Below are 16,880 nucleotides of genomic sequence, written 5' to 3' on the forward strand. Positions count from 1 at the left end.
CCTATTCCTGCCTTTCTCCTTCATTATCAGTATCCTCTCTTCTACCTTTCCAAATAATTCACTGCTCTCTGCCCTTGCCAAGACACAGACACACACAGACATACATACATCCCTCTACCTTGAGCATGAATCTTTTGAATTAGTCCAAAACTAGGCCACTTTGTCACTCTAAAGAGAGAAGAATAGTAGTGAGGATGGGCGATTGGAGCCATACGTTCTGGAAAAGAGTAGATATGGCTAAGATTAGTATCAACATTTTATCTCTCTCTCTTTTTTAATGATTTAATTCAGTCAAGGACAGTGGAGACTTGACCTGATCAGTCTTTGGATTTCAGCAATTAAGTCATTAAATAAAACTTTCCTTCTCTTTCTTCCCATTTTCCCCTCCTTTTTCTCCTCCTTTTGTTTTTCTGCTTCTCTCTCTTTCTTTTATCCTGGCTGAAAGTAGAAGATGGATTTGAGTTGTGCAAGACTGGAGTCAAGTTGGTCCATTGGGATGATGGTAGCCTAGACTAGGGCACTGACAATGACATGAGTAGAAGTAGTTGAATTTGAGAAATATTTAGGATGTAGAATAGACTCCATGACTTGATGCTGACTTGATGCTTCAAAGATAACTGCATTATCAGAAAGATAGTTGTGACATAATTTATCTGTTTAGGAAAGAGATTGTATAGAAAGCACAACAAAACTTGAAAAACCAGCTTTATAGGGAAGTAATTGATTTGCTCATAAATAGTTTGAATTAATAGTTGCAAAACACCTCTTTACTAGTGGGTGTCTGATCTAGCCAAAACAAGGAGTTGGCTAAATTTTATATGTTTATAACTTAAGCTCAAATTAGGAATACCTTATTATGTTTGGAAAACATCACCACAAAATTTGTCTTCTGGCCAAGATGGAAGAACAGGGATTAGACTTACCCTCCCTCCAGAAACAGCTAAAAAACTGACCAAAATATATGAAACAAGTTTTCAAGACATTAGATATCAGGCAGTGAAGGACAGTGATCCCTGATAGATGGGAAACAAATGAGGTGAGCTCCCCATGATTACCTTAGCTCACTGTTGGGGGGGAGTTTCTGAGCCTGGTGCCTGGAGCGGGAACTCGGGTGGAGCCTAGTGATCTATCTAATTAGGGAGACCAAACTGGAAGTTTACAGAGGCCAAGCCGGATATAGTTCACAAAAAAAGTACTGGAGAGGAGAGAGCTCATACATAGAACTTTGGACACTTACAGAGGTTCTCCTTGCATCTTCAGCTGAGTACTGATCAGAGGCTATGAGTGAGGATGTTACTTGAACTGGAAAAAGAGATTCCTGAAAACATTACAGGAAATAATTCTCAGAGCTCACACGAGGCCAAGAATAGTTCCTATGCCCACAAGCCAACATGGAAAGCATCATAATTCATGAAGCATTAAGTAGGGTAATGGGAAGTCTTTTGCCTCAGTAGTGGGACCAAATTAGCCTTAGAATAAATGCTGCCCTAGTCTTAACTAATAAAGCTTAAAAGCAAGACCTGAAAGAATCAGACTAATTTTTAATCAGTTTAATGACAATGGAGAACAAAGCTCAAGAATATTTATAGCAATAAAAATATATCTAGGACTTCCCTGGTGGCACAGTGGTTAACAATCCGCCTACCAAGGCAGGGGATACGGGTTCAAGCCCTGGTCCAGGAAGATCCCACATGCTGGGGAGCAACGAAGCCTGTGCGCCACAACTACTGAAGCCTGCACACCTAGAGCCCGAGCTCCACGAGAGAAGCCACCGCAATGAGAAGCCTGAGCACTGCAACAAAGAATAGCCCCCGCTCACCACAACTAGAGAAAGCCTGCGTGCAGCAGTGAAGACCCAACGCAGCCAAGAATAAATAAATAAAAAGTAAATAAATTTATTAAAAATAAAGAAAAAAAACACAAGGCATCCTTATATATATATGTATATATCTAGCACCCAAAAAGATAAAAGTGACAATATTTGGCATTTGATCAAAAATTACCAGCCATGCAAAGAAGTAGGAAAATATGACCCATAAGGAGAAGAAAATGTAATCAATTATAATATATAAATAGTATATAAGAACATCAAAAGAGTTATTATAACAATATTCCATGTGTTCAGGAAACTAGGGGAAAGATTAAACATGTTAGTACAGACAAGGAAGACCTATTAAAAAATCCAAATCAGACTTCTAAAATTTAAAACTACTTTGTCTGAAATGAAAAGTATTGGATGGGATTAATGACAGATTAGACATTGCATCAGAAAAGATTAGTGAACTTGAAGACATAGTGATAGAAACTATCCAAAAAATAGAGAAAAAGTGAGCCGGTTGAAAATTGATGGTGGAAAGAGAAAAATGGGATAACTTGAAGCAGCCTAACACACTTGTATTTTTAGTCGCTGAAGCAGGGTGGGGGAAGGGCGCACAGAAAAATATTTTAAGAAACAGTGGGCAAATATTTTCCAAATTGGATGAAAACTGTAAGCCCACAGATCCAGGAACTCAATGAACACAAGCACAAAAGAAACATGGGGGGGAAAATACTGCACCAAGGCACACCAGATAAACAGCCAGAGGGAAAAATATTCATTTTTGAGGAACGAAGATGTAAGTGATAGCATATTTCTTGTTGGAAACAGTACAAGCCAGAAGACAGTGTAACAATAACTTTAAAATATAGGAAGAGGAAAAAAATGTCAACTTAGAATTCCGTTCTTGGGAAAAATGCAAGACTGTAATCCATTGAGTGCATTTAAAGACTTGTGAAATTTTGAATAAAATGTGCAGTTTAGTTAAACTTATTGCACCAATGTTAATTTTATGGTTTTGAAAATATACTCTAGTTATGTAAGATGACATCTTTGGGGAAAGATGGTGAAGGATACTACTACTTGTGAATTTTAAATTACTTCAAAATTATATTTTTTTTAAAAAAGCAAAATAAACACCTTTTTAAACATACAAGAGTTGAAAGGATTCATGTGCAGTATATGTGTACTTAATAGATATTAAAGAAAGTACTTCAGGCAGAAGGAAGAAAATAACTTATGGATCTATACAAAGAAATGAAGAACACTGGAAACAGTAACTACATGAGTAAATATAAGAAACTTTCCCCCTTATTCTGTAAGTCTCTTTGAAAGATAATTGACGGTTGAGAGCAAAAACGGTAATAGTGTGTTGTTGGGTTTATAGCATATGTAGAAATAAAATATATGATGATAATAGCACAAAGTCTGGGAGGGGAGAAATGGAAGTATAATATTGTGAGCTTGTTGCACTATATCTGAAGTAGTTTAAAATTCAGTGGTAGTTGGTGTTATGGACTGAATTGTGTCTTCCCCAAATTCATTAAAAAAAATATATATATGACTGTATATGGAAGTGAGCTTTTAAAGATTTAATTAAGGCTAAATGTGGTTGTAAGGATGGACCCTAATCCAATATGATTGGTGTCCTTAGAAGAAGATGAAGAAATACCAGGGTTGCACACAAACACAGAGAAAAGGCCTGTTGCTGTGAGGACACAGTGAGAGGATGGCTTTCTGCAAGCCAAGGAGAGAGGCCTCAGGAGAAACCAACCCTCTTGGCTCCTTGATCTTGGGCTCTCACCTTCTAGAACTGTGAGAAAATATGTTTCCATTGTTTAAGCCAGGGGTCCCCAACCCCTGGGCTGCGGAATGGTATTGGCCTGCGGCCTGTTAGGTACCGGGCCTCACAGCAGGAGGTGAGCGGCGGGCAAGTGAGCGAAGCTTCATCTGCCGCTACCCATTGGTCACATTACCGCCTGAATCATCCCCCTGCCTCCCCCTGTCTGGAAAAATTGTTTTCCACGTTACCGGTCCCTGGTGCCAAAAAGGTTGGGGACTGCTGGTTTAAGCCACTCAGTGTGTGGTATTTTATTATGGCTCTAGCAGACTAAGATAGTCAGTGATAAGTTAAATATATGTACTGTAAAACCTAAGATAATCACTACAGTAACAGAACAGAGAGAGTTATAGCTAACAAGCCAAGAGAGGAGGTAAAATGAAAATTTTAAATATCATTTAATCCTAGAGAAGGCAGAAAACAGAAAAGGAGACCAAAGAACAGGTGGAAGAAATGGAAAACAAGTAACAACATGGTAGATAGATTTAAACCTGAACTTATCAGTAATCTCATTAAATATAAGTCCTCTGGACATCCTAATAAAAAGGCAGAGATTTTCAAATTGGATTAAAGAAAAAGAGCAAACTCTAACTATATGAAGCTGATAAGAAACCTGCTTTAAACATAAACACGAAAATAGATTAAAAGTTATACCATGCACTAGTCAAAAGAAAGCTGGCATAGCTATATTCATGTCAGAAAAAGTAGATTTCAGAGCAGAGAATACTACCAGGAATACAGAAGGTCATTTGATAAAGGTAAAGGGAACAGTTCGTTAGGAGCATAGATACGCCATTTTTAAATGTTTATGCACCTAAAAACAGAGTTAAAATATATGAGACAAAAGCTAGTAGAATTGCAAGGAGAAATAGACGGTGATACAGATTTCAGTACTCCTCTCTCAATAATAGAAGAGGAAGAAAATCAGTAAGGAGATGGGAGGCCTGAGCAGCTCTGGTAGTTTACTCGTAGAGCCCTGTGCCCCACAGCAACCACATGAATACTCTTTTCAAGTTCACATAGAAATTGGTCACCAAGACAGACCAATTCCGGGTCTTGAAAGAAGTCTCAATAAATTTAAAAGGGTACAAGTCATACAAATGTGTTCTCCGACCACAAGAGAATTAAATTAGAAACCAGTAACAGATCTTCGGAGAATCCTCAAGTATTCAGAGACTGAATAACACACTTCTGACTTACTCATGTGTCAAAGAGGGATTAGAAAGGGAGACTTGAAAGTATTTTGAACTGAATGAAAATGAAACATGCCAACAGTTGTGGGATGCCGCTAAATCAGTAATCAGACGGAAATCTATAGCACTAAATGCCTGTATTAGAAAAGGAGAAAAGTTCCCAAATCAGTGATCTCAGCTTCTATCTTAAGAAACTAGAAAAAGAAGAACAAATTAAACCCAAAGAAAGCATAAGAAGGATGAATCTTAATGATGCAAAGTGAAAGAAGCTAGTAAAAAACTCAGCACCTACATATGTATGTAAGATTCATTTATATTAAATTCTAGAAAATACAGACTAGTCTATAGTGACAAAAAGCTTATCGGTTGTTGCCTGGAGTCCAAAGCAGTGGAGCAGAGAGGAACAGGAGGGAGGGATTTCATTCAGGCTTGTGGAAACTTTTGGGCATGATGAAGGTAGTCATTTTCTTGATATGGGTAGTGGTTTCATGGTGGTCTACCTATGTCAAGAGTTATCAAAGCTTACATTTAAATATGTACAATTTATTATATGTCAATTATATCTAGATAAAGCTGTTCAGAAAAATTTACCAGGTCATTCATGTTTCATTCAGAGAGTAGAAAGATTACTGATAGCAGCTTACGAAGCTATTAAGAGGTAAAGCAAGTTGAGCTCATTACAAGGAGCTTTACTAAGGAGGGTATTTTATGGTTTTATGAGGTTACTGTGTGATTTTAAAAAGCCTGACCAATATTCAGGAATAGCAGTGATTCCTCAGTCATTCATCACATCACCTTAAGACAACTTTCTTTTTCTTACAGACCTTTTGGCATATTTGCAATGAAATATTACATAATATTTTGTTTTGTGTTTTTATTCAGTATAAACCTCTTCCTGTCATTCTACCTAATTAAAAATTAATGGCGGAACTTTTAATTTTGTTTCACTGTTTATTAAATTAGTCCCTTAATTTATGGGACTAATTTATTGTGTTCTTAATAAGTACTCTTGATTGTAGTGGAGTCCAGCAGAGTGTTAAATTCTGAATTAGACTTTAAAAGTAACAGTTTCCATGAAATAATGTGATAGTAGAAAAGCATAAAGTTGTATTAATCTTGAGCTAGAAACCTCATCAGAAAATTACTTCATTTGTTAAAAAAAAAAAAACCTTTATCAGTCATTGGTAAAATAGGAAACACTCTATCATTTTGGTTGGTTGGGATGTCTGAATTGAAACATTAATTATTATTTCATTTAAAATATAATGATAATAATTACAACAGTGCTTTTTAAACTAAAGGCCAGGACTCTTGACTTAGTATATTTCTGTCTGGAGGGTACAGATAGGAATCATATCCAAATGTTGGGGGATGATGTCGGTTTGAAGAACTCACTAAATAAAATGCACTTGGTTCTTTTGGTTGTGAAAGCTGCGGTGTAAATTTAAGTGTGTGAGAACCTGAAACTCTATTTTTATTGATAACTTCTCACAGAGTGAATGTCTGCTATTTGACATAAACATTGATTTTTTTCCCAAATGTACATTTAGAGCTGTTTAAGATATGAATGAAAATTAGTACTTAAAGTATGAATAGAGGGCTTCCCTGGTGGCACAGTGGTTAAGAATCTGCCTGCCAATGCAGGGGACACGGGTTCGAGCCCTGGTCCGGGAAGATACCACATTGCTGCGGAGCAGCTAAGCCCGTGCGCCACAACTACTGAGCCTGCGCTTTAGAGCTTGCGAGCCACAAGTACTGAAGCCTGCAAGCCTAGAGACCGTGCTCTGCAACAAGAGAAGCCACCACAATGAGAAGCCCGCACACTGCAACGAAGAGTAGCCCCCGCTCGCCGCAACTAGAGAAAGCCTGCACACAGCAACAAAAACCCAACGCAGCCAAAAATAAACAAATAAAAATAAATTAAATAAATAAAGTATGAATAGAAATTAGAAATTATGAATAGAAATATAATTATATGTATGTTAGAAAACCCACAAATTTATAGGAACATATTTAGAGAGTTATGATGGGGATTATCTAATTCATAAGGTTGGAGTAATAAAACTTTGATGTTCTTTTTCACTATTCCTTTTCTCATTTATTTCATTCTCTTTAGTGTTGTTGAAGTTAGACAAATTTATATAACCTAAGTCCTTGACTCTTCTTTCTAGATATAACCTTCACCTCCTAAAGCTAAAATAAATTGTTTATTTTCTTTTTCTTTTTTTAAAAACTTAATTAATTTATTTTTGGCTGTGTTGGGTCTTCTTTGCTGCGCGCGGGCTTTCTCTAGTTGCGGTGAGCAGGGGCTACTCTTGCGGTGCGCGGGCTTCTCGTTGCGGTGGCTTCTCTTGCAGTGGAGCACGGGCTCTAGGCTTGCAGGCTTAAGTAGTTGTGGCTCGTGGGCTCTAGAGCACAGGCTCAGTAGTTGTGACTCGCGGGCTCTAGAGCGCAGACTCAGTAGTTGTGGCGCATGGGCTTAGTTGCTCTGTGGCATGTGGGATCTTCCCGGACCAGGGCTCAAACCTGTGTCCCCTGCATTGGCAGGCAGATTCTTAACCACTGTGACAGCAGGGAAGTCCCAATCGTTTATTTTCTGATGAACAGAGATTTCATTTTAATGTGATACTGGTTTTAGTTACCAGTTTTGCCTTATCTATCTCTAAAAAAGTATTCTTTTTAACATGTTAAAGGTGTGTGCCTATTGCTATTTTGTTGCTTTATAAAAAACCCTTATATATGTTACAAACCAGTTATATTAAAGTGGTTTTAAGAATGCATCTTTTTATTATAGTTCTTATTTTAACTAATTTTATCATGAGAAAGTATTCTCATTATTATAATTTCTCATTATTTAAGTATTTTTGATAGTTCTCTAATCTGGTTAGAGGAATTTATATTAACTGTTAATAATAGTAGCTCTACTCTCTTATTCCTAGATTTTGGTTTTTGTGTTATACTTACTATGTAATTCTTTTTTCTGCCATTTAAATCCTTTAACCTTTTCTCTCATCTCAAATAAACTCATCTGAAATAAAACAAACTCTCTAACCACCCAGTCAAGGGAAATGCCTTGCCATCTTAAATCAGGAAAAAAAATGGAGGAAGGGGTTTAGGCCCTTCTTTTCACTTCTTAATTAAAATTCATTGCTGGTAGGTTTTTTGCATCTGTGGTTGTTGAATCCCTAAAAGTTGCAGTTTAGTGTATACATTTTCATAGTTAATTTTAATAACTTCTATCATAATAAATTTGAAGGACCTTTATAATTTGTTATAATGGCATTTTATATATAATTTATTTGGGGGAGGTAGAATAGGTTTTCTCCTCCTTTTTCTCCTTTATAGGATCCCTTAAAAATAGTCTTTCAGACTAATTTAAAATAGATTTGATTTAGAGAAACTCAGCTTTGAAATCAAAAGTCTCTTATTCATGGTAAATGTAAGGTATAAATGAAATGGAAACGGGGTGATAGTTGTTTCTCGGGATTAGATTAGATTAATTTCTTTGTCTAAATTTGCTGTCTCTTAGTAATCTTGTAATCCTGAAGTCTCCATCTCTCCTAGGCGTTTTGAACTCTTTTACCAAGTTATCTGATTGATTTTATCTTGACTTTCATCTTCTAAAACAGATTCAGCATTAACTAGTACACACTGATTTAGCTCTGAAGTGATCCTCTTGGTAACCATTTGTTCTTTTATAACTAGGGATTACTACATCAATAAAATGCGTTGGCTTATTTTCTACTCCAGAAATTAAGGAATTGGCCGTACTTTTAAAGAAGATGCCAGTGTTTTAAATTTGGAAGGTTTTAAAATAGACACATAAGTGACAGAAGAGGACTTTTTTTTTTCTCTTTGGAAAATATGTTTTGGTTCAGGCCTGATTCTTTTTTTTCTTCAGAATTTTATGTCTTAGATACGGCAGTAAAAGAGGTTCTCTGTACATCTAGTATATTGTAGTTAAGCGCAGGTTAACATTTTTTCTATATTTTATTACTTTGCATTTAATTTTAGCTGGAACGTAACTAGTAAAATATCATTTGTTTTAGAGTTTAAAATTAGGTTAGCCTCTTGACTTGCTATTTTCCAAATCTAATATTTTGAACTCTAACCTAGCAGTTTAAAATGTCATTCATATCAAATAGGGAAGTTGTTTTTGGATTGTACAGTAATTAGTCCATCTTTTTATTTTATGCCTTCTATGGAAATATTTTTCCATTTTAATGATCAGTTCTAAAATACTTCAGGTGATTAAATTTTTGCATCATGATTTAGTGTATTTTAAACTTAGCTTATATGTATACAGAAAATGTGGGCTGAAGTATGAACATACTAAATTATCTCTTTGGTCGACCCTTTTGGAAGTTGAATTCAAATATCAATATGTTGAATCTTCATTATACTTAATTAAGCATGTAGGTCACAATTTCAGAAAAATATTTAGGATGTTCATTTTTTCCACATGGACAAAATATAGACCATTTGTGAAATTGAATTGCAGTCTTATAACGTGCTAGCCATTCTTACAGGCAAAGGTACCGTGCCACTTGACTAGATAAAAGGTGGCATTGTACAACTGGGAGGAAATTTTTTTCGTGTAATCTCATAGTAAAATGTTTTTTAATATAACAAGTTACATGAATACTTAGCAGACATTGGAGCCTCTATTATGTTTTTCTTATATCTTGAGTCCTCTCGTGTGTTTGCCTTGTGTTTAAGTGCTTTTCTCGTCTTCACTGTTACTTAAATACATGGTACCATATTGTTGGGGAAATGTCTTAAGTGCTTATAAAGAAGGAAGTGATTAATTTTGGAATAAAGGCAGTTTTGACCTTTATCCTGGTAGAAGTGGTTTAAAGACATTAAATTTGAAACTTGTTGACTCAGTTTTGAGGCAGTTTCAACCTCCCAGTTCTCTAAAATGTGTTAGGATAGTTTGGTAATGATGTATATTTGACAATAAAGGCAAATTTTCATGTTCTGAAGTTAAATTCTGCAAATGAAATGATTAAAACCCTCAAATTTGATGAAAATTTTTCTTCAAGAAATTTAATTATCCCACCTCAAAATATGAAAACTAAAAAACACTGTAAATCCTTTCAATAAAATATTTTACTCAGTAAATAGAGCACTGTGGAATAATGCCTAGTAGATTCAGTGTCTTTTTGGGCTTAAAATGTGTTAACTTACTATATTTGATTTTTAAATAGACACCAAATCCTACTGCAAGCGAGTTTATTCCCAAAGGAGGATCAACCTCCAGGCTCAGTAACGCGTCCCAGGCACATGCGTCTGCCTTCTCTCAAGTGTTCTCTCACCCATCCTTGGGGACTCCTGCTGCTGCTGCTGGATTAGCCCCAGGTAAGTTGAGTAACTGTTTCCAGTGAGTTCCAGATAGCAAGTCTCTAAGCACATTTGCTGGTAGTTTACCAGACCTGAAATTGTATTCTTCAGTGAGTCATATTTGAACACATTATGAGTTTTATGTTCTAGGTTTTGGTACCATAGACCAAATGTGTAGTTGAAAATTTTAAAGCAGAATTTAAATATGCACAAAAATAAATTTAAAGGAGAAAATGGTTATTGAGAAAAAAAGTCTATCTGGGCCATAGTATGTCTTTATTTTTTAAAGTTCATGGTAATGCTCTTTCACTCAGAAACTTCTGTAAGAGCGTCAGGGTCCTCCTTTTGAAATAAATTTCTAAAAAATAATTTATATCATTTTAAATAAAAGTTTAGATGTATTGCCTTTCAGGTGTTTGATTATAAATCTGTAGCAGTAATTCAAATTGGGTAAGGTATTATAAACAATGGTAGGAAAGAAATGTGAAATATTAGGGGTCTTTGAGATAGGGAAGACAGTACATCTCAACACTTTCTTCCAAGTTTACCTAAAATGGCAGAAGAAGAATTTGAAGAAATGCACTTATACCTCAGGGATCCTGAGGCATAGTTCAGAGTAACCCTTTGAGAACCCTATCTTCTTAGAAGTTCCCCTCTTTTATCTAAAAATTCATGCAGATTTTGTATTCTGCTTTCTAACATAAACACATATCAAAATATGAAAGTTTTCTTAGATAATTAACATCACCCATTCCTACTGCTGTGTACCTTAATTAGACAAGTAATGTATGCAGAATTATATAGAATTCATAGTAAGTGCTGAGCAGATTGTCTTGTGTCTGTGAAATGGTTGAGCTACCCACCCAGATTATGTTTCTAGAACCTGTACTGGAAAATCATCACTTGGTCCTGAATGTTAAACAGAAACAAAAGGAAATTTATATACATTAAATGAAGCCAAAAGATCTATCTAGATCAGCCTGGAGCTAATACTGCTTCCAGGGCTTAATCTAATCAGTAATGGTGATAAATCATTGGTTTTGATATTGATATTGAAATCAAGGACCTTTTTGGGAAGAAGAATGAGAGAAGATAATGATAACTTTACGGAACAGAGCATCCGGTTTAGTGTGTAAAGTATCAAGTGTATTCAGAGGCTTAATAACCTTGTGTTGCCAGGGATTTTATCAATGCCTACTTCCCTCACCTCTCCCTCCTCCCCTTCTCTCCCTCCCTCTTTCCCTCTCTCCATCTCATTCTCCCTCCCTCCCTTCCCACTCATCTCCCACTCATCCTCCCCCACCCCAATGAGCAGTTGATCATTTTATTAACTAAACATAAGCAAGAATTACATACCTTTCTGGTGAAACTTTTAAGATAATTTTGTGTGGAGGGCCTTGAGATATACCTTGCAATTCCTTCCCCCTTACTTGTCCCTTTACCTTTTTTTCTACTTTGGCTCTTTTCAGGTTCAGTTAAATTTGTAAACATTTTCCATTCTTCCCTAGAGAGCAGTGTCAGAATTGAATATCCCTGGTAGCCTTAAAGTTTTACTTGTAATATGTAAGTAATATGCTGCTATGATTTTCTCCCATTGAGGTGTGTTCACATTGTTTACAAGAGCATAATCTACATGTCAGCTGTACATCTGAACTTTCTTAGGGATTGTCCAGACTGCAGAGCAGTGTTTATAAAGCACCCACAGTAACGAAACCCATGCGCCAGTCAGAACCCTTTGGCCTTCTTAATTAAGCACCAATTGATTTTGGCCTAACAGCACATTTTCCCTTGTCTCATAAGTAAATATTTTGTTCACATCTTTGATCAGACTAGATCAGGCTAAAAGATGGGCTTTTTAAATACTGGAGGAGTTAAAAATGTCAAAGGGAATTTTAGATATTGAAAACATTTAATTACAAAATCTGTTAATGCTGTGGTATTTGTTTAAGGTTTCCAGTTGTTATTAACTTGTGTGTAGGTAGGTGTTTCATTGGTCCCAATTGGATTTCACAACCTAAATTTAGGATGAAATGAATTAATTTAAAACTATTTACTCTTCTTCTACATAGCTCTAACATTAAAATGGTCATTCTGCTTCCTATTAATGAAAGTAATTACTGTCTGGAACCATTGGAAATAGGTCAGTATATTATATTAAATGTATTCCTGAATTCTTTATACCAACTACTTAAAAATTGTTCTTTATTCAAATGGCAATCAACGAGGCTAAAATATTTTCCAAAAATACTGGAGTGATTAATGGTTTTGCATTTATTATTTCTCCATATTTTCTCCTTTTAGTTAATGGCTTAACACTCTGTGGAGATGAGCAAAGGAAAACAAAATTAAGTCTGTACTTTCAGAAAAACATTTTATCCCTTCAGTGTCTTCCATTACTTCTTACCCATAAATATTTTTTTCAAGGCCTAGGAGAGGTTCTTGGTATTTCCACTTTAAGACTGTAGAATAAGAAAGGTCGTAGAAGTTTATTTACCTGCCTTAGTGGTGATTTAACTGATCTTTTTAATCCTCCTTGTCTACTGTAGGTGTAACCTAGTGATAATTTTCAGTTATAAAGTTTCATTTTCTCTTTTTTTCAACTTCTATTCCAGAAATTATTACCCTTGAAAATATGTCAAATTACTGTTTTCCTAAAATATATGAAACCTTAAATATTTTGGCACTCAGATGTAAACTAGAGTAATGTCATTTTCATTATATGTGAAAAAATACATATTTAAATATATCCTTCGACCAAAAAAGTAAAAATGTTTGAGCAAAGTTGAGTAGATGTTAAGATTTTGTATTTCCTCAGATCGTAAGGAAGAAAAACGTAATGCATGGAACAAAGTGGATCTTGAGTGAATCAGGTTCCTCTAAAACTTGATCACTTTAAAAACATGATTTGTATTTTTAAAAAGTTGTAATGCAAGAAGTAAAACTTTATACAAAAATTATTTGAATTTAAATAGCTAATTGGGTTTAAAAGGTATTTGAAAGTGTTAAATATATGCAGCACATGTTAAGTTTCCATTGACTTGTATATACATTTTATTTTATTTTAAGAAATGAAGGAGCTATAGGTTTAGTTGTTTTCCGTACATTTAACCGGAGAACGATAGCTATATTTCTAAGTGTCTTCTACGAAGGTAGTTATAAGAGTGAGTATTTGGGGTATGGCACTTAACTTGGGCTTAATTGTCTTTGAGAACCCCTACAATCATATGCATATTTTTAATTTGTGAATACGCATTTTTCTCTGGTCACAGCTTTTATTATCCTCTTGGAGGGCTACAGCCTTCCAAAAGTTAAGAATCACTGGTTTAACACACCCTTAGCAAAATTTTATTTCCTGAGTGTGATATAGTAACAATACCTTTAAAGTAATGTATAAAGATATATTTTTCTAATAGATCTAGCTTTAGGCAAACATTTCTGGAATAGCCTTTAGAAATGAAAATATGACTATACTAAGTATGTGAAAAGACAGCTTATACTTTAATTTTTTGTGCCATGAAAAATAATTTTATCACAAGAACTAATTGCTGAATGGTTTTCTATCAGAATTTTTCCTGAGAGTATTTTGATGTGGTAGTAGACTTGGTAAGCTAAGTCTTGGTGTACTTTGAGTTTAATTACCTCAGTCTTGGCCACAGTCTGTTTGAAGGTGATTCTAAGAGAGGTAGCGTACGTTTCTGGGTAGTGTTCTAATATGTCACCTGGTGGTTTAACGCACAGTTGTGACTCAGGAATTGAGCATCTCTCGTTCTGCTTGATTGTGTGTGTACGCTTGGGAGAGGTAGAGGGGAGTTCTTGAATTTGGAGATGCCGTCATTGATTTATAAATGAGAAAGAGAGCCATAAGTGACTTTTTAGTACTTTCAAATATTCATTCCTTCAAGATGAGAATGGTGCAGATTTTTGGACCATTAGTGTATTTTATTGTAAATTATTATGGTAATCTCAGATGATTGATTTGATGAGAAGCATCTAATTATTATACTAAACCTATCATTATTAAGTAATTGTATTCCTTCATTAAAATTTAATCATAATATTTTAGAAAAATTTTGAAGTATATTTTTAGATCCAGTTTTTTGAAACACTTAATCGTTTCTTATATATTGCTGCGAGTGCCAAATTGATAGATAAAATTGGCTTATATTCTTTATTTTTTGGCTTGGGCAAGGTATGGGGAAAAAGAGGAAGGGAAAAGAAAAGGGAAAATTAATATTTATCCATCATTCTTGTTGAAAAATATTTAACTTTTAATATATATAATGCACTATTTAAAAATATTCTTATACTTCTAATGTTGAAAGGTGATCTTTTTTTTAAAGTTCTGTGCTAAAGAATAAAGTTCTCTGATTCTATGATGTTTTATATCATAATGAAGAAATGGAGGCTTCATTCATTTCCGTTGCATAGTAGTTGGCCGATGCGGTAATCTGACACTGGTCATTGGTCTAGGTGGAACCTTTGGGGTTTCCGTGGTTCAGCCTTGTGCCAGTTTAGAGGCGGCATTCCTGAGAGATTATCATCTAGCTTCTGCTTTTTCACTTATAGTAATAAAGAATTAAGTAGCTAACCAAGGCAGCCCAGTGTACATTTTAATAGTTTGAATAAAAAAGAAAATTAGATCTTTTGTTGAACTAAACTCTGTCTTGTCTATCTTTTATCCATTAGTCCTAGGTCTTTTCCTTGAATAGAATAAATTAAAATCTTTCCTACATGATAGCCCTTTCAGTTGTTTTTTTAGACTAGTTGTATGTATGTGTGTGTCCATATAACTGATCTGTTTTTGACGCAAACAAGAGAGAGGGCAAACTGGGAAAATACTGTTAAAATTAATAAATTGTGTAAGTCAAAAATCAGGAACCTCTTGTAGGTCATAATGCTGTAACACTAGTGTGGGTAAAATTAAATCCTGAGATATGTCTACCTACCTGTATTACTACTCTGATATCCAGCTAAGGAGTGTATGTACCATTGGGAAAATAGGTTGCTAATGGATTGAAGCTATGGTTTTGCAGATGGTAAATATCTAAGTTCATATTTCAAATTTCTCTTTGTATTTTAGGCCCTACATTAAAATCACTCAAGGCATAAAAACTATAAGCTATCATTTTAGATTATTTTATGTTTTACTAAGTAGTATAATTATTGAAAATAAAAATTATACAAAATACTTAGGTAATTCTAAAACATCTCCTTGTTTTATGTGATGTAACTCTAAACAGATTTTCCTTGTAATTATTTTTCATTAAATGAATTTTGTGGGACCGTCAAGTAATCCTACCATGAGTTTATTTTGATATTTCCATCTGAACTGGTTTCTCTGAATTATTTTTACCCTTAATAGCAACAGAGGTACTTTACCATTAAAGTATTCTTCTAACTGTTGTAAATGTCAGTCTACATTTCCTAAGCACATTGCAAATTCCTTAAGAAGGGACAGAGTCGTTTCTTATCTAGCACAAATTCAGGCATAAAGAGGGTGCCTAATAAATGCTCATTTAACTAAGCTTCATTTTTATCTCAGAGAAAAATTTTTAATTGGTGGGTATCTCTTAATTACAGTGAATTTTAATGATCCTGTAAACATCTTTGAAGAACTCCTAAATAATGCAAGTGTTCAAGAGGGTGTAGGTGTATTGTCACATGAGGAACAGAAATATGCCTGTTGAAAGTTTAACTTGATCAGAACTAGAGTTGCTGTGTGTTTTGAGATGCTAAAACATTTTTAAAACCAGTCAAAACATTTGTATTATCTTTAAATTGCATGTTTCCATTTTTTGTAACTACTTTGTTTTTCAGGTATATTCAGCAGAATCACTCAGACATGTCCAGGTTTTCTAATTGGGGCTTGCTTTCTACATTAAAAAATAAAAGAAAACTTTATAGTTAAGGTCAGGGGTCCCTGAGGTTTTTGTGAAGAAGGCCTTTACCTTGCCCTGTAATGTTGAGCTCATCCTACATGGGGGCTGCTCGGTGTATGCATGTTTATGGGTACAGATGGTGACGTCCCAGGGAAGGTTGCTAACAGTAGAACTGTAGAGCCGTAACTGGGTTGGGAGTGCCTGCTGGCTGTATTTCCTTCCTGGTTGGGAATTTCAGGACACTGAGGCGAGACGTTAATGGCGCGAGGGGCATGTGGCTGCCGCAGCTGGCTTGGAGACCTGCCAGGTAAGGCTTCAAGTAGCTGCCAGTGGGTATTGTTCTGCTGGCTGGGGAATCCCTGGTGAATGTGTCCTGTTAGGTTTGAGCGTTTCTATCGTGGACTTCCTGTCTCCATCTCATGTATTGGCTAACTTGTTCCTTAACTGAGAGGTAAGGGCTGGATGGGAGTGGGTAGGGGTTCCCTTCAACTATAGGTTCAGTGATCTACAACTGTAGCAGCATCTCCTGCTGTCTAGGGGCTGCTTTCATTGGATCGTGACTTGATTGCCTTTGGAACATGGTACCAGTTCTTCGACTAAAGTAGCTATGTAGCTTTCAGCGTGCTGTTTGATCCCTGTGTTTTAGCATCTTCATTTCTATAAGAAGATAATATTAGATAATTTTAAAAGTCTTTCTAATCTAAAATTGTATTGTTTTGTGACATGTTGATCAATAGGAGATAGATAGGTACACTGAAAGGAGACAGAGATGAAAACAGTGATGAGAAGTAGCAAAAAGGAGAGAAGAG

General features: G+C 35.3%; 1 protein-coding gene across 12 annotated transcripts in view; it reads left to right on the forward strand.

Moving 5' to 3' along the window:
* PAN3 (poly(A) specific ribonuclease subunit PAN3) overlaps positions 1 to 16,880 on the forward strand; it is a 118,875-nt gene that overhangs the window by 42,448 nt on the left and 59,547 nt on the right. For all 12 annotated transcript variants that reach the window (XR_005017264.1, XM_036831895.1, XM_036831897.1 and 9 more), the window contains one exon: positions 10,060 to 10,210. Coding sequence is in view for 11 of the 12 variants with exons in the window: in XM_036831895.1 (XP_036687790.1) it covers positions 10,060 to 10,210 (151 nt within the window). In the remaining variant the exon portion in view is untranslated. The remainder of the gene's footprint in view (positions 1 to 10,059; positions 10,211 to 16,880) is intronic.

The sequence above is a fragment of the Balaenoptera musculus genome, chromosome 18 (genome assembly GCF_009873245.2).
Source record: "Balaenoptera musculus isolate JJ_BM4_2016_0621 chromosome 18, mBalMus1.pri.v3, whole genome shotgun sequence".
Taxonomy (NCBI): Eukaryota; Metazoa; Chordata; class Mammalia; order Artiodactyla; family Balaenopteridae; genus Balaenoptera; species Balaenoptera musculus.